General features: G+C 36.1%; 1 protein-coding gene across 1 annotated transcript in view; it reads right to left on the reverse strand.

Annotated features, from left to right (window-relative positions):
• whrnb (whirlin b) overlaps positions 1 to 26983 on the reverse strand; it is a 59835-nt gene that overhangs the window by 11992 nt on the left and 20860 nt on the right. The window contains exons 3-7 of the mRNA XM_051893648.1: positions 21747 to 21872; positions 15430 to 15638; positions 13002 to 13041; positions 2730 to 2933; positions 2344 to 2550 (exon numbers count right to left, since the gene is read on the reverse strand). Of these exons, the coding sequence (XP_051749608.1) occupies positions 2344 to 2550; positions 2730 to 2933; positions 13002 to 13041; positions 15430 to 15638; positions 21747 to 21872 (786 nt within the window). The remainder of the gene's footprint in view (positions 1 to 2343; positions 2551 to 2729; positions 2934 to 13001; positions 13042 to 15429; positions 15639 to 21746; positions 21873 to 26983) is intronic.

The following is a 26983-nucleotide window of genomic DNA, read 5'->3' on the forward strand; positions in this document are numbered from 1 at the left end:
CAATCACTCCAGAACAAAACACAATCAAAAAGATGTTCGAGTTTAAGATATTCACGCTCCACTTGAGAGGCAGCTCTTCAGTTCTCAGCCTTTCTCATCAATTCAGCTCAATTGCCAGCTTGCGTTGAGTGAGATTTACAATTCATAATAATGGTTGGAATCAAATCATGAAATTACCAAAACTCAGCAGATCAGACCATTCAATGCAGACACAGTAGAAATCAGGCTGAACAAAGTTAGCTATTACAGATATAAATAATGATCCCTCTTCTTTCAAATAGGCATTATGAGCTTGAGCATTGAATGCAAATAAATAAATAAATAAATAAATAAATATTATATTATATTATATTATATTATATTATATTATGCTACAAATCTGGTTGGTTGACCAACGTTCTAAGGTGTGCAATTATTTTCAGGTAAAACGCACTGCTAAAGTAGTTCTAGGCAGGTCTTGACCGCATTACAGTTCCATATCACTTCGGCAAATGATTTCAGTTATTTCAAAAGGTCCTTACAGCCTACAACTGCAAAAGAAACAAAACCCACAATGACACTGGCCAAGCAAATAAATATAGTACACTATAGGATGAAAACGACAAATTAGTGTCATGGGTTTTGCCACAAAATACGTTTTATTGTGTCCTGTCTTGTGCTCTCTCTTTCTCTTTCTCTCTCTCTCTCTCTCTCTCTCTCTCTCTCTCTCTCTTTCAAACGTACACACGTACTGTATAGTACGGACACACACTCGTTTTGCTCTAATGAATTAATCAGTGAAATGATAAACTTATAGTTTTGTTTCGCTATTAGTAGAGACAGTGCTGCCGTGAGAGAGGCACAGACACTCAGGTAGGATAATTCACATATGCTCTCTCTCTCTCTCTCTCTCTCTCTCTCTTTCTCTCTCAACTGCGTTAATAACTGTATCAACGGTATTATTCTGCTATCAAGGCTCAAGCCTCCGTTACTAGTTCTGAAATGACGTTTTGGAATTAGCAACGGAGGCTTGGGATGAGATGCGTAAGAAATTAGTCCCACACACAAGAGTGTTTTAGGGACAAATACCTGACAAATGTCTTGAAATACGCCATCGAAAGTGTCTTGAGGTGTGGTAACCGTAGTATAAGCGGAATAAGTGACTCTGAGCCGTTGAATTCTTAGAAAATAATGCACACCCGAGGTGTAACTGCCTCGGGTGGGCATTATTTTCTAAGAATTCAATGGCCCGTTGTCAATTATTCGTTACTTATATTATATTATATTATATTATATTATATTATATTATATTATATTATTTATGTTGGTTTTAGTGTCATTTCTTTGAGTTTTGTGCCTTTTTAAATTTTATTTTATAAATAAATTATTATTATTATTCTAAACATTTTTATACACTTGATGTCCTACGCTACCGTTCAAAAGTCTGGGGTCAGTAAGATTTTTCTTTTTTTCTTTTAGTAAATTAATAGTTAGACAAACAGTTCAACAAAAAAACACATTGAAATAATATTCACAATATTACTGTTTTAATCAGCTAAATTAAATATTCAAAAGTGAGTGTTGTATTTTTACTCAAGTGGAAATTTAAAAAGAGTACTGGTAACACTTTACAATAAGATTCATTAGTTAAACATTAGTTAATGTATTAACTTACATGTACTAACCATGAGCAATACATTTGTTACTGTATTTACTAATCTATGTTAACGTTAGTTAATGAAAATACAGTTTTTCATTGTTTGTTCATGTTAGTTCACAGTGCATTAACTAATGTTAACAAGATTTTAATGTATTAGTGAATGTTGAAATTAACATTAACAAATATTAATAAATGCTATGAAGTGCAGTTCATTATTAGTTCATGTTAACTAATGTAGTTAATTAATGTTAACTAATGAACCTTATTGTAAAGTGTTACCAGAGTACTTATACTTTTACCAGAGTAATATTTAACCCCTTAGCATTCCTGTAAAATGTTCCTAAAATGCCTAAAAAAGGCATACCCAAAACAAATTGCATGCTGTTCTTACTGCGATGCTAGTTTCATGGTTAGTACCTAGTTATTACCCAGTTATTATAAGTACTATAATAAATACATAGTATGTATATGGGAACATGTCCGTAAAATACTAAAGACCTACCCTTTTTTCTTAAGATTGTTATTCATATTCATGAAAAGAATGTTCATAAAAATCCTCGTAAATAACTTAAAGTTATGATAACTTCCAACCTGTCTTAAATCCCCAAAAGTAAGATGTTTAATGAAATTATTGGGTTATGACAACTATGGAAATCTGCAGTAAGTGCACAAAAACAGGCTTTGAGGTGTTTCATTCGGCGTGCCTTGTAGCAGGAGACTGCAGGGGTCAGCTGGCCAGCAGAAGGAATGTGGCCCTCTGGATGGGTGACGCAGATAGAATCAGGGTGCAGAAGGCCCGGGCCTCCATGCCGAGCTCTCCACGCCTCCATCTCACGATGTAACACCTGCCCATCGAATCGCTCCAGGTCATGCGGAGCAATCAGTGTCCGCACCTCAGCCAGCAAGGACAGCTGGGAAGCAGGAACAGCCAAGAGATCATTAATGAAACACCTGAAATCATCCAAAATATGATACATTTTTCATTTTAATGCAATGCTAAAGAGTTTTCAGTGACATTTTAACGCTGACATAGACCATGGCATTATGGTTTGTTAGCAATTCTTCTGAGGTTCTTTGCTGTCAGCCTCACCTTGGCATGTGTGTTGAACAGTTCAAACAAGGCCATGGCCAGTGGCTCTACCCCGATGTGTGCGCGCTGGTACTCTTGAATGTAATAGCTCATGGTCTGTCTCTCTGTTTCTGTCAGAAGCATGAACGCCTGTTCTTCCAGAGAGTTCCACGCTCCTGTGCGCACCACTCCGACTGCTGGTACAACACCTTTACAACAGACTGACTGCAAAAGAGAGAAGATAAAACAGTAGAGGGTATGTCTACATGAACTTTAATGTTGTGCAGGCATGTGAAACCTCTTATTGTCAAGTCAAATGTTTGCATCTGAAGATGCCTTCATTTGTTTAAATTTTTAATCATATTCTTTTAATTGCATCCTTCACTGCATCTCAGAGCAACACACAGTAGTGTTTAATTATGAAATAAATCTGTGTTTATGAAGAAATCATTTAAGTGAATGATTCAATAACCCATTTCATAAAGACAGCCATTTGTTTAATTTTTAAATAATTCAGCCATGTTATTTTAATATCATTGAGATGCTATTATAGTTTTTATTATTATCTTATTTTTATATTTTCCACTTTACTTTTCATTTTAGTTTGTTTTACTAATTTTGTTCTGTATTTTTTTTTTTTTTTTTTTAATTTTTATCAGTTTTAGTTGTTTTTAATATGCCTTTTTAGTTATTTTAGTACATCAAGTTAAACAAAATGACAATGAGAAATGTTGCTAGGTGAAATAAACTAAGATTAAGTTCTTTATATGTTTTTTTTATTTTTCATTTTAACTGATTTCTATTGACAAATTAGCATGGTAGTCACTAAATGTTTTCTTGTTAATCTCACATGAATTTTTTATATAATTTTGCATGATTTTACGGTGCCTCGGAAGCCTGTCTGAAGCCCTTAGGAGGTATCTCGTATTAAAACGCTGCCTTTGAAGTCTGGGAAGGCAGCTGGCTTCGGTTTCAGATACATCCAAGGTTACTAATTCATTTTTTATAACTGAAAATAAGCAAATAGTGGCATGTAGTGCAACAGTGATATAAAATAGTTGTGCAATCATTAGTCACACCATGTAGTTGATATGAACTGATGTAATGTGCATGTTCAGGTCAGTGTGTGGGCAGCAGGCACTCATGGGAAAGAGAGAATAGCAGCTGCAGGACTGAATCTCCGAGACCTCACCAGTCAGCCATGTCTAATATGTAATGCTACATACCCTGGGGTAACAAACTCTCTCTCGCTCGCTCTTGCTCTCTCTCTGTGTCTTATTCAGCTAGTCATGCACCTTTTCTTTGAAAACATTCCCCTCCTCTGATTTCTACTTTTAGACATTCTCCTTAATCAGACCTACATCACAATAACTCCAGTATTTGTCAACATGCTTCATCTCTCTCACTCTCCCTGCCTCTATATCTCCAGGTGCTGCTATTGCTATAAAAAACAACAAACACTGAAACACCATGCATTGTATATCCATGCCTCCAGGTATCTAGCTGGTGACTTACTGTGAGAAAAAAAATCTTCAGAAGAGAAACATTTTTAAAGACATTCAATACACAAACCTTCAAAAGTTAAGTGTGAGAGAAAATAGGGATACATCCATTCAACACAGAGGAGTTCATGGTGATACGACATTACATTTTAGTGTTTGATTTTAAATTTCTTTACTTATGATAAATAATTTGGATTTGTATTGGGTCGCCACCTAATGTCTAATGTAAAGTTGTGAAGGAAAACCATTTGAGAACCACTTCCTTCCATGTATGTTAGTATTTGTAAGAGAAATTATGTGTATATATACGAGTATAATATAAAATTACACATAATCTTTTAAAAGTTCGATCTTTTTATAAAAGAAATTAATACTTTTATTCAGCAAGATGTATGGTATGCAATATCATATCAATGAGGAAAAAATTATTTGTTGTTTTTCCTGCTTAAAATTGGACACTTTAACAAAATCAATAAACATTTTCATAAATTTTTAATTAATTTATTTTTTATAAGTTTGTTGCCTTGAGGCAACATTGTACCACAATGGAAAAATTGATACATTTGGCATTTTCATGTAGAAAAAAGAAGTATATTTATTGAAAACATCAATTTCTTTAACTAGACACTTGAACAAACAAATTTATCCAGTTTTTAATGTATTAAAAGTTTCATATTTAATAAAAAGTAACAATTTATATCCAGATGTTGCCCTCAGGCAACATTGTACCATAGTGGAACACAAGTATTACCAAACTATCATATTATTATTTTATTATATTAAGTTATCATATCCATCTTCATCCTCATCTCCATCTTCTCTCTCACCCTCACCTGACGGATTGTCACTATGAGTTCATCTTTCTCATCACAGTATTACCCCTCATCCTCACCCTCATCAATTGCCAGTGTTACCTGTGTTTTATACCTTTTTGAAGTGCTATAGAAAATGTGCAGATCATAATATATGCAGATATAGTATGTGAATTACTATTCTTATAAGTGCAAAAGTACAAAATCATGTGAAAATGCAAATATATTTAGATAATTCTAACTCTTTTCCTTACAAATATAACACATTTATATTCAAACCTATTATGCCTGTATGGCTTTATGCGATTCCATTATGGCACAATGTTGCCTTGAGGCAACACACAGTCTTTTGTTATTTTCTCTAAAACATTTGATGATATATAATGTAAAGTTCTTGAAAATACTTCTTTACTTGCCAGTGAAGGTGACTCGTATTTTTTGTGGGTGATTAAATGGATACAAACAAGTGAAAAAAGCACTTTTCATTGGCGAAAATATGGAGCCATGTGACATGTGCACATGCGCTGAAACAGGACACAAAATGGACCCCTGTTGGTTATGTTTTGGTCTTTTTTGCACTTTTATTGATTAGTATTTGAGTTATTCTGTCCTGAGATACGTTTGATCAATCAGTTGGTGCCTTTTTTTATTAAAAACAAACTAAAAAAGACCATGTTGCCTGGAGGCAACACCGTACCATAGAGGAGTGTTAAACTGATCAAAAACGATATTAAAAACATTTACATTGTTATAAAAAATTATATTTCAAATAATGCTGTTCTCTTGAAATTTCTATTCATCAGAGAATCTCCTTGCCATCACAGGAATAAATTACATTTTAAAATAAATTAAAATAGAAAACAGTTATTTTATATTGTAATAATATTTCAAAAAATATTACTGTTTTTACTGTACTATATTTGTGATCAAATACATGCAGCCTTAGTGAGCAAAAGAGACTTCTATCAAAAGCACCTAAAACTTTGGAACGGTATTGTATGTGCTATTAAAGTGACATGAAATAGAAAGCGAAAGAAAAAGAAAGATCAGGGAAAGAGAATGAGAATGAGCCAGACAGAGAAGAGACAGGTTTGCTCTGACAAGCACCGGTTTGCTTGCAAAATCAATACTTTTTTGTATTTAGTTGCATCTGTCCTTGAGCGCTTTCATTTGAAGAAAAATAGGAATGTCTTTCCCTTCCTCAAGGATTTCCTATTCTCTTTCTCTACTCACTCAAGGTCAATGGTACAAACTTCTTCAGACCAATTCATGATCAGACTCAAAATACTCAGTATGAAATAATTATGGCTGTAACACACAGCTTAATTCTTTGAATTATTGTCTTTTGCCTCTTTTCAGTGTTCTACAACGTGCTAATTTTCATCCTGCTGCCATCAGAAAGTACATGTCCTCCTTCCTCACCTCACACAGTGGGCAACCTCACATTATAAAGTTACTAACCTAAATGTGATTGTTGTGTAGATAACAGAAAAAAAACTGTTTATAGTTACAAGGTAGAGTGCTTAAGCTAACGGCTTATTAAAGTAGCTGACACACCTGGGCCCTCAATTTATAAAATGTATGTGTGATCAGATTTGATCCCAAATTCAATGGTTTTCATCATACATTAAAGAGTAGAACAAACTGATATTTATAAAGAAAAAACATGAAAAATTTGTTAAAGTAGGCCAAGTATGTAAACTGAAAAGCATGCAAGCAAATGTTTTGAAGAAGAGAAGTTCCACACTTTCCACACTGCACAACCATTTTCAACTTACAACAACAACAGCAACAACAACAACAACAACAACAACAACAACAACAACAACAACAATAATAAATGTTTCTTAAACACCAATTATATTAGAATGATTTCTGAAGGGTCATGTTACACTGAAGACTGGAGTAATGACAGCTGAAAATTCAGCTTTGCCATCACAAAAATAAATTACATTTGTAATAACATTTCACAAAATTACTGTTTTTAGTGTATTTTTTATCAAATAAATGCAGCTTTGGTGAGCATAAAAAACATCTGACTGACCCCAAACCTTTGAACGGTAGTGTAGATATACCATACAGGTATATCTACATTTTCTAGGCATATATAATAAATAAATCATTCCAAGAAACATGTGGAAAATTATCAAACAATCACATTTTGGGTGATTTATGCACATAATCCACATATATATTATGAGGCCCAGAGTCCAGAAATCCAAAGTTTAAAATTGCACTTAAGGGAAATTAATTTGTAATATAAATTAATTTGTAATATAATTTGTACGGAGCCCCGCACATGACATGCAAGAAAAAAAATTAAATCGTGCGTACAATTTACTAATTCGTTCCCTCGATTTACTAAATCGTGCGCACGATTTACTAAAAGGTGCACACAATTTACTATTTCGTTCCCTCGATTTATAAATCATGCACATGATTTATAAATCAAGGGAACGGAATAGTAAATCGTGTGCATGTGTTAGTAAATCGAGGGAACGAATTAGTAAATCGTGCGCATGATTTAGCCTACTATTTTTTTCATGCATGTCATGTCCGGGGCTCCGTAAATTTGCAATACAAACCTTATAGCTTGTACAAAATAGATTTTCAAAACCCAGATTTTAATGATTCATATCAACCAAGAAAAAAACATGAAGGTTTCATTTGGCAAGCTGTTTTGCACTTTATCGCAAAGAGCCTAGAGTGATGATGCCAGGAGTCTGGAAAGGACCATCCATCCCTCATTACTGCCCTCATTTCTGGATATTGCTGACCCACAGCCCTGATCACTAAAACTGTCCCTTGGCGTTCCACTATGCCAGCCTTAATCAATAGCTCAGGATGAGACTGCCTCAGCCAAATTAACTCTTAAGTTTAAATGCACATACACAAGCACCCTCCTGACAGACTCATCCCCCACAACCAACATACATTACCAGTTTCAGTTCCACCAAGGACTATTGCTGAACTGAGAAATATCTAGCTATTCTTTAAGTATGAATAGTCATTGTGATTTAAAGGAAGTACTGTACATTGTGAAAGTGATGACTATGGATGCTGATGACATCAGGTCTGACTTTGTTGATTAAAATTAGTTATGACTCAGAGCTGAATGCAGCACTAAGGGAGTTATGTCAAGAACAGGAAAATGAGGCAGATCCTCTCTGTCATGATAATGTGATGAATTATGTTAGACAATCAAACAATCTATAAAAATATGTGTGAGTGACACAAAGAAAGAAAGAGATGCTGTTCCCTGTAAACCACTGTAATTCTTAAATAAACTACATCACAAAATAAGCACACTGTACTTATTGTGTTCATATTGTATTGTAAAACACTTGTGCTGCTGTTGAGGTGGGATACGGGTAAGGTAAGGGACAAGTTTGGTGGTATGGGTAGGTTTAAGGGTGAGTTTAGATGAAAGGGATGGGTCCACAGCGTAATTATAAATGTAATTACATGCAGGTATTTTTTTTAAATATAAGTACAATGTAAAAACATGTATGTACACAATAAGTACATTGTATCATATGAATAATTTAAATATAAGTACATAGTAGTTATAGACACCTAATATAAAGTGGGACCAACAGTTCTTTCAAAAATGTTATGCTCGTTACTCACACTCCAGAAAATCCAAACATATACACTATCTACCTATCTATCTATCTACCTATCTATCTATCTATCTATCTGTCTGTCTGTCTGTCTGTCTATTGTTTTGTTTATGTATACCTTGTGCACAGCACAGACGAGTGAGCTTATCGAGCACACTATTAAATCGAGTTCTCTTTCACGTCTTCTTGCGCTTGAACAGACAAATTCACACAAAATTATGTCAAAATGCCCTATAGGCAACTATCCTTGTGAAACGTATGTCTTAAGTGAACGTAAACAGTTGAGAAAGAAAACACGTGTGAAACAAATACATGCAGCTCTTAAAGTGACAGCAGCATAATAAACCTACTGCTGTCTTTGTCCTCAATGTTAATTCAACAACAAACGACAAAGAGAAAATCACTCACTGCTCTTGACTGGTTAAGCCCTGCTGGAGCAGCTCTAAATATTCACTGTGGTATTAAATTAAAGATAAAATGTGATTACTGAAACTTAGCTATTTGCTAAGCCAACTTATTTGATTCATATTCTTTTGGTTTCTCTGCCCAATATTTAAAAAAAATGCAATGAAAATACAGGTATCGTTACTGGTATTGGCAAATTATTCATAGTACACATATCAAGCTCTGTGTAGGCTATAATCTTGCTAATAGATGAAACAAGACAACTCCAATAATATGGACATCATAAAGAAAGTAGTTGACAGTAAACCTACTGACGCACACAGAGAGGGGGACTGGCATGCTGGGCACACAGGTGTATTTTGAGTGACCTACATAAGTCCTATTGAAGTGGTTTGCTTAGGCTTGTTGAAGCTCTGATTCTTCAGGCTACACATGATGGACAGCCTGTATTGTATCTGTTCTGTGAAGCCTTCTAGAAAGACACGGCCCTCTCGCCTGCCCGCTGAATGATGGAAGACTCGGGTTCATTCCAACAAAATAAAAGCATGCCAGGCCTGAGGCGCAGGGGACAGGAGGGGAGGGCAGTGGGCAGCCCAGCCTAAAGCAGCGTGTTTGGGACTGAGAGGGGTTATTTACGCGTGACCAAACAAGCTAAACAAACTGCTTAAGGCTACTGAGTCAAAATACAATTTGAATCCAGAAACCATAGAAAAGATCTGATGGTCTCTGAACCAATCATTCTTCTTTTGTCCTTTAAGTTCAACTTCTATGCTCCAGGAAATTATGTAATATCCCTTAATTCCCTAACTCCACACCTTGAATGTAACGAAGGATGACTACATCGACTCTAAACATCCATTTACAGATGCCGCCATTTGCCTTTTCAGCACAAGGATTAACAACAAATTAACAATTAAATAATCGCTTAATTTATGTTTCAGCATTGATCAATGCATCTATTTTCCTGTCTTCATTCAAATATAATTGTGTAAGCCTAAAGAAGTTCTGAGTGTAATCGCCTGAGTAATGATGAATTAGTATGCCTTAATTAATTGTCTTCAATACACAATTATGATCTAGTTGATTACTGTGAGAGGAAACACAGAGGCTGCTCTGGATAAATCGACGGCTTCATTTGAGAACAGTTTTTAACCTACATTTATCTGAAAAACAGATAATATAAATTAGAATAATACAACAAAAACAGATAATATTAATTATAAATTAGAAAACAGATTTATTTACATAGTTAATAGTGTGTATACAACTCAGATCAGTGGCTTAAGCATCATTCAGACTGTCAGTCCAAATCCGATTTTTGTGCATATCCAATTGGATTCCGATCATATTTAGCAAATTTGAACGGCAAAAAAAATCACATGAAATGCGATTTTAACAAATCTGTTTTGAGCTACATTCATATGTCGTTTGAAATCCTATTAAAATTGCATTTCTGGAAATCTGTTTCAGTCCGACTGCTCTAATCAAATTTCATATGGTTTGTCACTTTCTCATGACACATAAGACGTTGTTATAGGAAACATGCTGAAAGTCACTGCAGAAACAAGGTTGTGTTGTAGAGCCGGCTGAGCAGAAAACTACAGAAGACGACAGCATGGAATAAAGCCACGCATACCAGCCTCCTACGTTTCTGGCACTGCCTCAGAAGACGTAGTAGTCCAGTGCGGTGGCTACATATTGTCATGATGTAAATAAGACAACATTGTTATTTCACACCTCTACATGTTTTGGTTGTTGTTGTTTATGTATGCCTACCAAGTACCAACACAACGTCATTGCCATAGAAATTGCAGATATTCCGGAAAACGAAAGAGACAATCGGATACACAAATATAATCGGATTTGGACAGATACTGTGAACATAGCCTTAGTGGTTAGTGCGGTCGGGGTGAACTATCCCTTTAAAGCCAGGATCCCAGCAACTTTTGGACCAAGGTATTTTCATGAGGATTAAAAAAAAAAAAATCACGGCACCAATCGCAAATTCCAGCCAATTAAATATTTTACAACTGAGCATGGATAGAAAAATTCTCAATAAATTTTCCTTGATTTAATTTATTAATTGTATTAATTTATAAATGACTTTAAATGTATTACGAAGGCCTGCTGCCTGGTAAGCCCGGCTAGTTTAAAAGGTTAGATCACCCAACAAAGTAAATTCTGTCATTAATTACTCACCCTTATGTTGTTTCACAAAGTCACATCACAAAGTCATGTGATTTCAGTAAACGAGGCTTCATTACGTCATAAGTGTTTCGAAATATTTTGAAATTTCAATGGTTATTGTGACTTTGATCTTTGTGAAAAAGATTTGTAAAGCGTAGAAGCTTTATGAAGCAGTGTTTTGAAATCGCCCATCACTAGATATTGTTGAATAAAATCGTTATTTTGTTTTTTTGGCACACAAAAAGTATTCTCGATGCTTCATAACATTAAGGTTGAACCACTGAAGTCACATGAACTGTTTCAAATATGTCTTTAGTAGTTTTCTGGGCATTTGAAAGTGTTAATTATCTTGCTGTCAAGGGAGGCCTCACTGAGCCATCGGATTTTATCAAAAATATCTTAATTTGTGTTCCGAAGATGAACGAAGGTCTTACGGGTGTGGAACGACATGAGGGTGAGTAATTAATGACAGAATTTTCATTTTTGGGTGAACTAACCCTTTAAGATTTTCCTAATATTTCAGGATCCCTAAAAAAGACAACAAAGTTTGAGAAATCACCTTCCTCCACAGTATAACATAATATTCACAACTATAAGCTTAATATGACTGTGGAAAAAAAAAAAAAAAAAAAATCCCATTGGACATTGTGTGAGTGGGGCTGTATTTCGAGGTCTCTTGAGTGACACTTCTATTTCTCTGCTACTGATAATGGCTCATGCCTCTGTATTTTTATAATACTACTTCAGTGAAGATTCTTCTCAATCCTGTAGGTCACCTTGAACATAAATGGGTCTCAGAATTCCTGCACTTGTGCCAAAGTCCTCTGACAGGTCTTGGAATGCACGGAATGGGAAATGGAATAGAAGAGTGTTACAAGAGAAGGTATAAGGACACACAAGCTCCTGCCACCAAACTCCATAATCATTTCCAGTAAAGGAAGCCATTCACTTCAAAAGCTCATTTTTGGGATGGAAAATTGAACTAAATAAGTGTCAATCATTCAAGTAATGGCAGATGCTGCAATTTCCCTGTCGCCTTCTCTTCCACAGGGTCCTCTAACCATTCTTTAGTCACCCTGGATAAAATATAACTCCAACCATGTGGATAAACATCATGTGTGCTCCACAGCTCAGGGAAGGCCACTCAAACCCTAAGAGAGCTTTGATTTGCCCAGCAGGATGCAAGTGTTCCTCCCTGTCTTCAGCAGATGAGACAGGTGCTTCACACAATCAGAGCAGTGTGATGTGTCCCAGCTCAGAGCTGTCCTTTGCACTCAGTAATGGAGTGATGTGTATGCGTTAGGCAGAGATCACAGCCTTACAGCTGTGCAAAGACAATCTTTTAACAACCATCAGATAAAATCTCTAAAGACAATAGACCGTGCAATGTGTGGTGATGGCACACACACCATTAGCAGCCATAGACACAAAGCACACACACACACTTTTTTTTTGCTATTACAGTGTGTTTGCTCTGAGATAGCAGTGTCTATTCAATTTACACACTAAAAAAGCTTGATTGCTTTGATCTCTGTGTAGACAGCAAAATAATATGATGTAAAGCCAATACATTACTATATTCAATATCACACTGACCTTAATATTAATAAGATTTTTGCATTCCTATTTTTTAGACTTATTACTTGGAAATAAAACCATAAAATGGCACTTAATTATACATATTAAATAGAAATTTAAGCCTGGACTATCTAATGAAATCTAAACCGTTAAATTTAAAAAATGTTAGTGCATTTTGTACCTCACCTTTCCTGAACTTCCTGCTCCGACATCAACAGATAGAACACTGTGAGGAGAGAGAGAGAGAGAGATTTTGAGTATGGAATGAAGAAATTTGATAGTGCATAAATAAATTTTAGCGCATAGACAAATTGGTCATTGTTACACATGTTACATGTAGTTACTGTAGTAATAACTAGAAATTATGCATAATTACATGCAACTAACCCTAAACCAAACCCTCACCCTAAACCTATAGTAATTATATGCAGTTAATTATTATTACTCAGTACTTAAATGTATATTTACACTGTAATACTGACACCTTAAAATAAAGTGTAACTGACCATTTTTTTTAGTACTTTCTTTCTGCACTACTTGATTCTAATTGGGCAATCTCAATGATTAATTAAGTAGTCAAAAATGTAACTTTGTCCATTGCACCATACTTTTATATCTCTTGTACCACTCCATGATTTTCTTAATTGGCACCATATTGTGAATCAATAAGGTCAGTCAGCAGAAAAAAAGTAACTCAGGTTGCAGATTAATAATTAATATTGTAATATTGGTACAGTCATCTTGTTGCTAGGCAAATTGGTTTTCTATATTATAATTGACTATTTTTATTATCAGAAGCTTTATAACCAATAAGATAATAAAATCATTTCAAATCAATATTTCATGTAAAAGTAATTTATTTGGCAAGTATCATAAAACAAGCGGTATACTTCGCATTAAGGTATTGATCACCATGCATGGGTTTTTATTTTGTGATGACGGAATGGCTGTAAATTGTAATATTTGAGTTTCCTATCAAGCAGTGTCCTTGTCATGAGACTTATACAGCGGAGGAAAATCCGGACACCAGTAATCAAAATGCAGTTCTCCTCAGATCTTAGAAGACAAGACTAATGAAGCATGGAACTAAAAGGCACCTTGCCAGATTTCCAGGGGAGCACTTTAGAAATGAGCACACCCTCCAGAGATCCCAATCAGCCCATTTCCATTTGGGCCATTGAGAGAGCAAAAGAGACAAGATCCCCGCTGTGAGTCATAGTGCTACTGTCATCCCACTAGCATGCATACATTTCAACCATCACTGCCTAAGGCACGTCAACTAACAATAGCGTCTACATCTAGCTTTAAAATCATCTCACTGCTATATTTAGATTCCCTCTTTCAATCCCACCATCTGTATGACTGGACTCACTGACCTGAATATAATTTAGTAAAGGAGCAAGACCACAACTGAATTTCAGAGGAAAGCAGAATATTGCATAAAGTGGAGCTATTACAGTAATGGAAAGAAATGAATTAATTTCCACACAATTGTCTAAATTACATTAGGTAAAGGACCATTAAACTGTGTTAGCTCTAATAATTTTATTTCATAATTACCTATTAAAATGAGTGACTCTTAAAGTAGATTTCAGCATGCAGTAGGAAATAGTCACATTTCCTAACATGCAATTGCAAATTGCAACCTTTCTTCCACCAAGTATCACTAGAGTGCTTTATTACATTTCTAATCGTGAGAAAGAAAGAAAAGAAAGCAACTCAAATCTAAAAAAAATCACAATCTTTTATATCTAAATTGTTCTTCCTAGAAAGCCATGGGATGAAAACGGGTTCTTTCCCAAGAAAACTCTCACATGTTTCTTCAGAAGAGCTTTCAACAATGGTGTACACTCTAAGATTTATTCAAAAATCAGAGACAATATGAATCAAACATTTCTATTAAAATGGGTCCCACTTTATATTAGGTGGCCTTAACTACTATGTACTTACATTTAAATTAATCATTTGATACAATACACTTATTGTGTACATACATGTTTTTGCATTGTACTTATATTTAAAAAAAAAAAATACGTGTATGTAATTACATCTGTAACTAATTTCTGCAATTACATTTATAATTATGCTGTTGACCCATCTCTTTCACCTTAACCCACCCTTAAACCTACCCATACCACCAAACCTGTCCCTTACCTTACCCGTATCCCACCTCAATAGCAGCATAAATGGGTCAATAAAATATGAACACAATATGTACATTGTACTTATTTTTTGATGTAAGTAGATAGAAGTTAAGGCCACCTAATATAAAGTGGGACCAAAATTCCTCCAAAACCACATTACAGTATCTGGTCTATGGTATCCACATTCATTTTATAGCTCTATAAAAGGCTCTGTGGCTTAATCAAAGCATTGTACTTTTTTTCCCAGCCCAAAAGGCCAGATACAGCAACACTGGCCAGTGGTGTGAGTTTGCAATTCCATTTGGTGATACAATTCCATTTTGGTGGCATATTAAATGACATACTTCAGCTTTAAATGAATCACAACTGAGAACTCAATTAAGTCTCCTAAGCTCCAAAGCTGAGCTAATGAAGAAAAAACTCTGTCCAATAAAATTTTCCCTATTGGAAAAAGTGTAATGAAGCTTCACCTCTGGGTGTTGCTATTGGCTGAGCTCTCAGCGATCTGTGCACTAGGGATCCATTTGGTCTCATCCACCACAGTGCGTGCATGAGGCAGCCGCCCCACGTCCTTTATGGTCATCAGCATGTGGTGGGAATTCTTCAAGATTTGCACGGCCTCATCATGACAAATGCTCCGGAAACTACGTCCATTGACCTCCAGAATCTGATCCCCTACCTACAAAGATGGAAACAGAGAGAGACTTCAGAGATCTGACACTCCAGATAAGTAAAAATGAAATGCAACAATGCCTGGCACAGCAGCGCAGAGCCCACGCACCACAGGAACCTGTTTGAAAGAGCTGACAAAAAAAAAAAAATCACACACAGAGATTTCAATTAAGCCTAATAAATGATAAACAAGCCATCCTTTCAGCATGATTTGTACATTAAATAATTTGATCTGTATCGCCACAGCAATTGTTGTTGTAAAATGTGGCAGGTAGACAGTCATTTATGAATATCCCCTGTCTCATTGCCAAATTCCCTCAGTAACAGACTGACAGAGGAAGTGAGGCAATGGGCAATGGAGATAAAGAGAAGATGCACTGCCTGGAAATTATTCAGTTACAAGCCACAGATAAAAGAGCTCAATCTGTTCTCATTAAACCTACTCGGCCATAGCAGAATATTAGTGATGTTCTGCAAATCAATGTAATGAACATAATTCATAAAAAACTCTCTTGAGCAGTTCAGCACAGTGGGACAACAATCAACGACTATAACACTATTGTTTTACTGTACTGGCATAATGCTAGATACCTTCCCTGTTCTAAATCTTCTCACATCTCAATTAAATAAATAAATTCATTAGTTTACCAAAAAGTTACAATTCTAGCATTTACTCTCCCTCATATTGTTCCAAACCTGTCTGCTGTAATTTTTGTAGCTTTTTGGAGATTGACAGATGTGGTCACTATAAAGAGTTGTTGTATGGGAAACAAAAAGCTTAATAAACATTATTGAAAAATAAATAATGACAACATTTTCATTGGTGAACTATTTCTTATAGTGCAACAAACTGCTGCACTGATATAGATGAGGCTGGAATATATTGGGTGATGATTCCATTTCAGGAATAAAACAAGAACTAAACAGTATTTTCGTAACTGTTTAGTGTAAATTTGTTTTACAGCATATTTCATGCATTTTAAGTCTAGGATGCAGCACTCCCTTGAACTAGGACTTTTTTTTTTTTCATGAGGCCTAAGCATAAAATAAACACCCTGTCAGCTTTTGTCCGAGCAAGACAAATTCTAAATGACAGATGGAAGTTCTATGAAATGTGTGTGTGAGAGAGAGAGAGAGAGAGAGAGAGAGAGAGAGAGAGAGAGAGAGAGAGAGAGAGAAACAAAAACAGAAAAATCCAGGATATTTACAGTTTGGAGGATGAGAGCAAACCAGTGTTTAAACTGAGGAGTAGGTTTTTTTTTTTTTTTTTTATGACATTTTAGGGAAATGTCATCATCCCCCCCCCCAAGATGACCTTGGAGAGTCTTGTTCCTTTCACTGGAGAGAAAAAAAATCTAATTATTGACATAATGTGATTTTTGTTTGCCCAACATTTCTTCCATCACTGGTGCAAACCAAACCACTTCAATTCCTCCTTTTGTTCTCCTCAGCAAAGGAGAAATAATAAAGAGAAATTAGTTATTGATGTGTGTCTGTTTCTTCCTCTCTGTGCAAACGTTCTTCATGCAGCGGAGTCAGCAGCTAGAACACACCATAACTCACTGGAGTAGAGAGAGAGGGGTAGTGTGTGTGTGTGTTTGTGTGTGTGTGTGTGTGTGTGTGTGTGAGAGAGAGAGAGAGAGAGAGAGAGAGAGAATGGGGGGGGGGGTGATTTATAAGCTCCAGGATCTCAAGGATCATTCATTTACACACAGAAGGGAAACCACTAGCACTCTTCTACCAACCTTTTTTTGTCTTTATCACAATCTCCAATGGTCCGCTGCACCCTGCATCCCTCTATTCTACTCCTCCACCCTCTGCACCATTACACCACTTTCTCCACCACTCTGCTGTCCCTTCATCCCACTCTCCTCTAATAGCCCTCTGCTGCTCTACATAACTATATACTGCATTAATCCTTTGGGGACAATTAACACTAAAATCAAACATGTAGCACACAAATGTGCAAAAACATTTGCCATATGGTTAAACAGCTGACAGGGCAAAACATTAAAAAAACACAATGAGACATGCATTGCATGTTTATATGCATTACCAGAATGAACCTAGACAGTTAACAGCACTAAAACATGTTAACTATACACATACACTGTGTGCCACAAAAAATTTTAAATGTACACACTTAGGCCGATGGATGGATGGATGGATGGATGGAAGAATCTTAAAGCAGCTTAAGCTCTGTTCTGGGTACTTTTCAACTTTTTTAGAGACTGTATCAATAATTAAATACTAAACAAAGTGGCTTTTTTAAAAAAAAAAAAAAAAAAAAAAAGAAAGAAAGAAAGAAAAAAAACTATCTAAAGCACACTTTTTAAATACTGCAAAAAAGGAACAGAACATAATTAAAATTTAATTATTATAAAACATATACATTCATTCAATTATTAGATGTACTGTTTAAAAGAAGAAAAAGGCATTAGTGGTTGTAAGATTTTAGTGTCCATTGTAAAATGTGATGACTACACCTGAAGTTACTCTGGTATGTCACTTATGTGAACTTGAGAGGAACTGATTTCATACATCCACTAAAAGTTACCTTGAGACAAAAAAAAAAGCAATTTCAAAAATGGCACAGAAATCAGACACTTTGAGGCCAGTGTATGTGTTATATAAATCAACTGTGTCCACAGAGAAAGCGAGCTTAATGTTGCCTCATTCTACTTTATAAACACTTTAACACATTAAGGAGCAATAACTGTGCTGGACTATAGACATGACCTATAAAAGTTGTGAGGCTTCTCATTAGGCAAGTTATTACACCGCAGACAGGCGTTAGTGTTCCTCCTCAAATATAAAAACACATTGTGCGGGCCTCACACATCCATCTGTCAGCTACAGATGTACTGGACACCAGCAGCAGTGAGGTACAGATAAATGTGTCTGACGGACGTCCGCCACAGATCCAGGTGAACCCAGCTCATCTCCGAGGGGAACGGACATTAATTAGGCCCAGTGTTGAGCTATGCAGATGGGACAGATGCCGAGCCATCAGTCAGTTTTACCTCCAGTGCAGCTGAAGTTTAATCTACGTGGCTCTGAGTTAAGCAGACAGAGAAAGGGCTTTTGGGAAAGGGTGAGGGTGGCTGCTTGAAGCGAAATGTGGTTCAGAAGAAAGAAATTATGGAATGAGTTCAAAGGCCAGGAGTTTTGCCAGCAGCCCTATCTATGAAAAAAACTATCAGGAGGATCCAAATTGTTGTGTCTACACTGAGGCAGACTGCTTTGTACTAAAATACACACTGTCATTCAAAAATGGGTTCAATAAGATTTTTTTTTAAGAAATTAATACTTTTATTAAACAATGGTGTATTAAATTCATAATTTTATCAATAATAATAATAAATAAATAATATATAAATGCATATAATAAATATATTCTATTTCAAATAAATGTTCTTTTGAACTTTATTTTTCATCTTAGTATCCTGAAAAAGGATTTCTTATCATTATTTCCACAAAAAAGCAGCACAACTGTTTTCAACATTGATAATAATAAGAAATGTTACTTGAGCTCCAAATCAGCATATTAGAATGATTTCTGAAGGATAACTTGACAGTTTTGCCACCATAGGAATAAATTACATTTTAAAATACATCAAAATATAGAACAGATATTTTTGATTAAGACACAACAAAACATTTACCTCTGATTCCCACAGCTCTTTAAACTTTAATCAAGCACTTCATTCATGGTAAGTGTGTCTAGTACCATTTCATGTCCAGGCTTTTTTAGCTCTGCATTTAACGGCTATAAGAAAGAGAGTTTTTCAGTTGTAGACATATTGAAGAAGAGAATGGGGTTTAGTGGGGTTCATTATGGTTCATTATGAAGTGGAAGCTCTGGTCCACTGATGAGATGATAACAATTATAGAGAAAGCAAAACTAAAAGCCTCTCCAAAAAAAAAAATAAGCAGTCAATCTTTCATCTCTCCTCATCTCAACCACCACTCTCCATTAGAGAACACTGTTGAGCCCAGTGGGAGATTTACAGTAAGGTTCAAATCCACATCAAGGAAAGACTCCGAAAGGGCCGATAATTGCATTATGCAATTAAATGAAAAAAAGTAGGACCGTCTCCCAGCTACTTCTGGGAAAGCTGCAGTATGGAGGTAGACATTTCTGTGACATTCATAGCATGTGGTATAAGTGCAAGTGTGTATGTAAAGGTTGTGCAAGAGCCCTTTTTTATAAGCTGATCAAAATATTAGCAGATAAAAATGGTTTTGGCCTTTCATAAGTCATTTAAAAGTAATATAATAGTCATTTAAAAGCCAAATGTTCTCTTGTCACAATTTCTACTGCCTGCAGAGTGGATGTCTTTTAAATTAGAGACATATAGTTGGAGCTGTGGCACAGCAGTTTCCATGTGTACAGGATGCAGCTTTGAATGAACTCACAAATAAAAATAAAACAAAAATTGACCCTCTAGCACTCGTTTTTCATCTTCCCCACACCCCATTTCGAAAACCCCTGCTCTAGAGCAAAAGAAAAATGAAACTGAAAATGTCATGACAGCTAATGGCACCACAAAAACACAGTCTCAAATCACTAGTAAATCTCCTGAGCTGTGATGTCAAAGGCAGCAGACAGGGAACAACATCTCTAACAATCCATTTTGAACCATTAGGTGCCCTCCAAAAAAAACTGGTAAAACATTTGTTAGGCCTAAAATAATAACATATCAGCATATATGCAATTGTTGAATGGCCATTAATGGAGAAAGATGCTCTTTGCAGCCAGATGGTGTAACTGCAACATCTATTGCTAGGGAGTAAACAGCCATGCTAACCAACAAAACATTAACCTTGTTGGTCTATAGATGTTCTAGTTTTACTTAGGCTAACCATTCTGTCATCCCTGTCAAAATCTTCACATTTACGTCTTCAGATGAGTGATCCTTGTCATTTCGCTCCAGATACACAATATCTTCTATCACTACCATTCTGATGGTGAATAAATTCTACAAGACAGTCTCAATGTTGTGTTGTCTCATTAACCTGCCAAATTCTTAGAAATGTCTGACTTTTTATCACCAGCAGAAGTAAACACCAGCCCTGACATGAGACGATTTCAAATCTACCCTTTTGTTAATATTTTTGCCATGCAACAAAGCAGCGTGAATACAAATGAACGGTTCTGGACATGCAGAAGCACGGAGCTGCATTACCAAAAAGGTGATGTAAAATATTTATCTGTCTCTGGTGGGGCAGAGGTAGTTGCTAAAGCCCAATCACTGAATAACTCAAACACATAAGGTTACAAAGAGAGACAAAGACTGAGCGAGAAGTCTGGACTGATAATATCATGCGAAATAAACAAAAACAAACATTGATTTTTATGAGCAAAACAATTTATCTCAACAGATTAAAGCAAACTGATGCTATGATGAAGGCTCAGGCATGTGATATTTGTGATATTCAAAAAGCCTGGCCGGCCCATTCTCCAGCTGACTGGAGAAAGAAGAAGCATCTTTCAACTTTCTGTCCATGGATTGATGCCAAAATGTTAAGAGCTTGCTCAATCTTTTATGAAGCCAGCTTTAAATTTAGTGCCGCTTTGTTTCTACATCTTCCCGTTTGGCAAGGGCCACCTGAACCAATATACTCACACCACAAATTTAATTAGACACACTAAATATGGTCATGCTGAACCCCAGCAACACTTTTGGCCGATAGTGGCTTTTCAAAAAAAAAAAAAAAAAAATCAGATATCAACATTTCTGAAACAATGTGTTCGTTTTAAGCAAGCAGGTGAAGAATATTTCCAGTCAAAACACAATGACTTGCAGTTTCAAACATGATTAACTTTCCTGTCAGATGTCAGGTGGCATGTACATTTTGCACTCAGTAAATGAGCCATTTTCCACTTTATTCATTATTGATGAATCACTGATTGACTGATGAGTTCCTCACAACCTTAATAACAAATCACTGCACACTGCTCCCATCCAAAAGGTATAATTTAGACTGAAAAAAGGAATCAGCTCACGCCCAAGTCAAGGCACGATTGATTGCGATAAAGTCAAAGTGGGCTCTCAAATAGTCTAATATTTGCTAAGCCATGTTCTCAAATTGTGATTCAGGATATTTTTACCTTTAGTCCACTGTACTCTGCAGCAGAGCCTTGGTCCACTCCGGTGATATAGATGCCCAGAGCATACTCAGCACCCCCACGGATCATCAGACCCAATGATCGCCCGTCATCCAGTGAGATGTTCACCTGGGAAGCACACACACACACACAAATATTTTTTTGTTCATTTCACTTGTTTATGCATACAGCATATGATCAGAACTGTGAAAAGAGCCGAATTCCAAAGCAACACTCAGGACCATAAACTCAGAAGATCCTTTCCTTTTGGGCATCATCAAGTCTGAAACTAACTCCACCACAGCTAAGTAATCCCAACTAAAGTAAGTTAGAGTGCTGTCAACTGTTAGGCAGTTAACCCAAGACAAATGGTCGAAAAGATGATACATATAGGGCTCTACCATACACCTGGTGCAATGCGGCGCCAGGTGCAATGCAAGTGTTTTTTGCTAGTTTCAGCCCGACGCAGTTATTATTTTCACGTCCTACGCCATGTTGTTTAAATAGCAAATGCATTTGTGCCCATTTGTGCGGCCATGGTCGTGCTGGTCTGAAAACGAGGTGTGTTCAGGCGCATTGTTGGCGTGTTGCTATTTTGAGGCAACTGAAATAGACTGCGCCATTGCTCAACTGAAACCTGGTCTAAAGTCAATGGTGCTGTAGCGTCTGGAGAGGATCAAGATCATCAAACCAACTTTGAATTCAAAAGGCTTTTAACCTCTTGAACTTCCCATGTAAATCTCACATTAGGCTCCGGCCCGGCTGAAGTTTATGGCTCACTCGACAGCTTTGTTGCCATGTGGATGGTCCACAGATATCCACAAAACTCTCCCTTTTAAGATCTTAATCAACTCAGATCAAATTACCCATACCAGGCCCGAATTCTTGGTGGCCAGACGACCCCAATACACGTCACACACACACACACACACACACACACACACACACACACACACACACACATAGAGAGAGAAAACTCTTTTAATTCAACTTATAAGTTAACCATTCTTTCAAGAAAGTATATGGTGTATACCTTTATGTGTATGCATGCCCCCCTATTATATAAGCATTAGTTACCACTTTTAATTGTGTCAGTTAAACCCTACATGTTTATATCCAAATGAACGAATGTATCTCTGCTTTAATGTCTTCCACACATATACTTCTTTGATTCAAAATGTTCCTCTCCAAATGTCTGAACCAACTATGTATCTTATATTACAGCAAGATGTTTTATTCTATTTTTATAGTCTTTTGGAAGAAAAACGTACCCAGATCTGACACTTCATAAATTATGCAAATGAAGTCATAAAAACACACAAAGGATTTCTTTCCCACGTCAGATCCATGCTGGCTATTGGCCGGTCCAACCCAGTAGGTGTTTAGGTGTGTTTTGCTATATAACAAACCAACGCGAGCGCCTCAGGGCTCAGTCTTCTTTACCTGTGGAAGAAAAGGATTCTTCTTCTTCTTCTTCTTTTTCCAGCCATTTTACTTTGAAGTTAAAACTCCGTTTGAAAATCCCGCGGAAGACTCTCTCGGGACAAAGACCAACCGGACACGCCAGCTTGAACACACGGAAACTCCTGCAGAACGGCGCATTAACCACAGCTTCTAAAAAAATACTCATGCAAGTATAGAAACATTTCCTCGATGCGTTTTAAGCTTACCGTTGTAAGTTGTGATTCCTTGCTGGCTCTCAAAGGTTTTAACTGTCTGTAGTTTGCCATTCTTTGATCACCTCTGTTTTTCCTGACTTTACTTTCACTTCTGTATATATGTATTTTTAGTTATATTTAGCCGTATATATATTTGTAGTTTCATATATTAAATCCATTATAGTTATGTTTTATTGTCTCTGTTGATGCTCATTAATGAATCCAAGTCACTTCAACGTTTGATTTCGCTCGTTATATGCTTTTGTAAGTAACCTACTTAAAACGGAGAATACTCCTTGGCCAGAAGAAAACTTCGTTTTTAAGAGTTGATAAGAAAAATCAGACTGATAATTTTGCTGGACAAAATAGATCAGTTTTTCTAAAGTAATTCTAAAACTAGAACTAATTCTAGACCATATATATTCATAATTGGTTGTAACTAATTATCCATATATAGGCCTATACATAATTCCCTTTTTGGTCGATTTATATTATAATTGATCATAATGCGTTATGATTTAATTATACATATATATTTCACCCATAATTTGAGCTAGTTCGTTACAGTGCAATATTTTTTTTTATTTAAAGAGCGCATTAGTAATTTGCACCATAGGCACAACACGTGTACACTCTGCTTATTGCACACACTGCTTATTACACAAAAATAAAAGGGTTCCAGTGTAATAGATTATTATTGTGTGCATCAAGATAAAAATGCTTTGGTGGAATCCGGCTTGTCCCGTAGATGGTCTGCTCATAGCGAATCTGCCATGGCGCGAGCGCAACTGGCTTTTAAAGAGAATGGGAGATGAGACTCTGATTCATTTATTCGTATCATATTATTATTATAGAAATAGTGTCTAAATTATCCCCTTCTAAGAGCAGAAAAGTCCATGTGACTAATAAGATCACATCTGAGTTTAAAAACTCAGGACACGAACAAAGCATTAGGTTAAGCATTGGGAGACTTGTAAAATGGGCTAAGACTGAGGTTAGAGCCTACAACAGCATCATGCAAGCCACCTAACTACTCCCGTCTCACTTCTTTTTCTTTTCCTTCTTTACTTAGTTTCTTTTTGTTTCATTGAGAGTTGCTTTCTGAGTTAAGTTTTGTTGCAAAGTTTCAGTCTACGACTCTATAGTTTTGCTCGCCTCAAACTTCAAACTTCAACCACGAGAGTCTTCTTCCATTCTTCGGCCGACACACCAATGTGATTAGCTTCCCCGACACGTCACTCCAGATATGACGGACCTTCACGAACCAGCAAACCTGGGAAATCCCTTTGCAGTGAACCACAACTTCCGGGATCCCCATTCAAAGAGCCACAACAAAAGCAAGTAACAGCTCCAGATTCTAGTCACACTGGTGCATTGATATCAAATGTAATAAGCCCGCCTAAGAAACAACAGAAGGGCTAAATTAATGATTGTTGGTTCGTTCAGGTTAGGTCTTACAAATAGCATATATTGCTAGAAGTTTGGGATTTCATCATTTCACTCAATGTTTCCCCACCTTCTTTCTTTCTGCAACTCGTGTGAATGTGTGTGCGTTTATGTGTTAGAAAAGTTCAGTCAAGTCTTGTTTGTATTTAAAGAAAAGTGTCTTGTGTTATGTGCTTACGAATTTAATGTCTTAAACTGCTAATCTTGTTACCTTGTTAATAATAGTATTTTCACAATATTTCGGTTTATTAATATCTGCTGTAGAGTTGATAGTTACGGCCCGTTCAATTGAGCGCTGGATGATTCATTTGTTCAGCCATAAAATAAATTATTCTGTCAAAATTCCCTAGAAAATTAATTAACAATTACCTTTGAGCTAAATTAACTTGTTTCCCTTACAACTAACAAGTCCTCACAACTGCACAGCTCCTAAAGCAATCTAACCATACATGTCCAATTCATTCTTTACAGCACAAGGCTCCCACAGGATATTGCAGGATTGACAGCAGAGAAAGGGTTGAGAGTTTCAAAAATTTCAACTTTATACAAATGAGGAGAAAAACAGCAGTGACGTCTGTCACAAGCATTTCAAAACTTGCAGATAATGCTGAAGTTTCTGTTGGATTCAATGCTTAAATCACAGTTACATATTGCTAGATTTATTTCAGATTTCAAACTCAGATTTGCACACTTTCATTGTGGCTATACTGCGGCTGCATTAACAAAAGTGTAATATATTCATTCTGTATGTATAATTTTGGCATTCTGAATTTTTTTATATAATTAATTAATTAATTAATTAATTTACTTGTTTATTCTGAAGGTAATGAAAATTGTCACCTTAATAAATAGACATAATTAATAAATATTTTAACACATTTTACATAATTTGACAAAGGTAGTTTAATGTGACCTTCATAAAACAAAAACAAAAAGTTGAAATCTGGAACATGAAGTGCCTAAAAATTAAGAAACACCCACAAAATGACTATATTGCCCATGTATTGAAAGAAGTCAAAGACCACACTGAAAACAGCCACACTGCTGTACATTTTACAGACACGCCTCCAAAGCAGCAGGTATCTAGCATTTTAAACCGATGTGTGGGACACAGTGTTTTATGGGTTAGTGGGTGGGATATTTACACCCGAGTTGAGATTGTGATTGCACACTTCATTTTGTTTATCAGTTATGGACGCCCCATTACTAAAGGAAAATGCTGAGGCAATGAAGAGGAGGTGACTATAAATTGACTCAACAGCCCATCAGAATTCTAGTGATGTTCGACCTGAATGAAATACCAATAAGATTCAAGTCTGGGATTCAGCACAACCAACCACTGCGGCATCGAAACCCCAATGAACAATTATAAACATATTTTAAAAAAGCTGTGTTTATTACCTCTCTGTGGACTTGACTGTGGGTTTGATCTTTGTGGTGATTATGTTTTATCAGTTCTCATTTGTCTTGCATTGTTTAGCCAGTGCTTGAAGTGGAAAAATAAAAGTGCCGGTACGTACTCCAGATGCTTTGTTCAAAGCGTGCTCCTGACAAAGGGAGGGCACAGTGGGCTTCTGTACGTGCAACATGTCAGAAGTGCCGGTATGCAAGGAAAACTGGCGGTATGCTAAAGGTAAAGTGTACCGGCATACCGGCCCACTTCAAGCACTGCGTTTACCACTAAAACAATCAACAGATTCCCAAATTACAGATTAATTCTTCTCAGCTTATTCAAACTAACTATGACGGCAGATTCTGTGTGTATCTGTAGCAAAATGAAAGGTTTAAGATGAAGCAGCCAGTTTATGACCTTTTACAGAGCCATGCACATTTTACAAGCCCTAATAGATGTGTCTGATTGGTTAAACTGATGTGATAGATATAATGTACTGCTTACTGGTTATAGTTGGAATTCATAGCGTCTCATTACATTAAAGGTCAGCTCTGCAGACAGTGCTAAAATATATATATATATATTATTAAACATACAGTATATATATTATAAACGTGTAGATTAGTAAACAAACATCCTTATTTATACCTCATGCATTACAGGTAGTGTGATAAATGGGTAATGGATTTGGCTAGTTCAACTGAACTCAAATGATAGTTCAGATGGGTTTTATCAATCACACT

The sequence above is a fragment of the Ctenopharyngodon idella genome, chromosome 5 (assembly GCF_019924925.1).
Source record: "Ctenopharyngodon idella isolate HZGC_01 chromosome 5, HZGC01, whole genome shotgun sequence".
Classification (NCBI taxonomy): domain Eukaryota; kingdom Metazoa; phylum Chordata; class Actinopteri; order Cypriniformes; family Xenocyprididae; genus Ctenopharyngodon; species Ctenopharyngodon idella.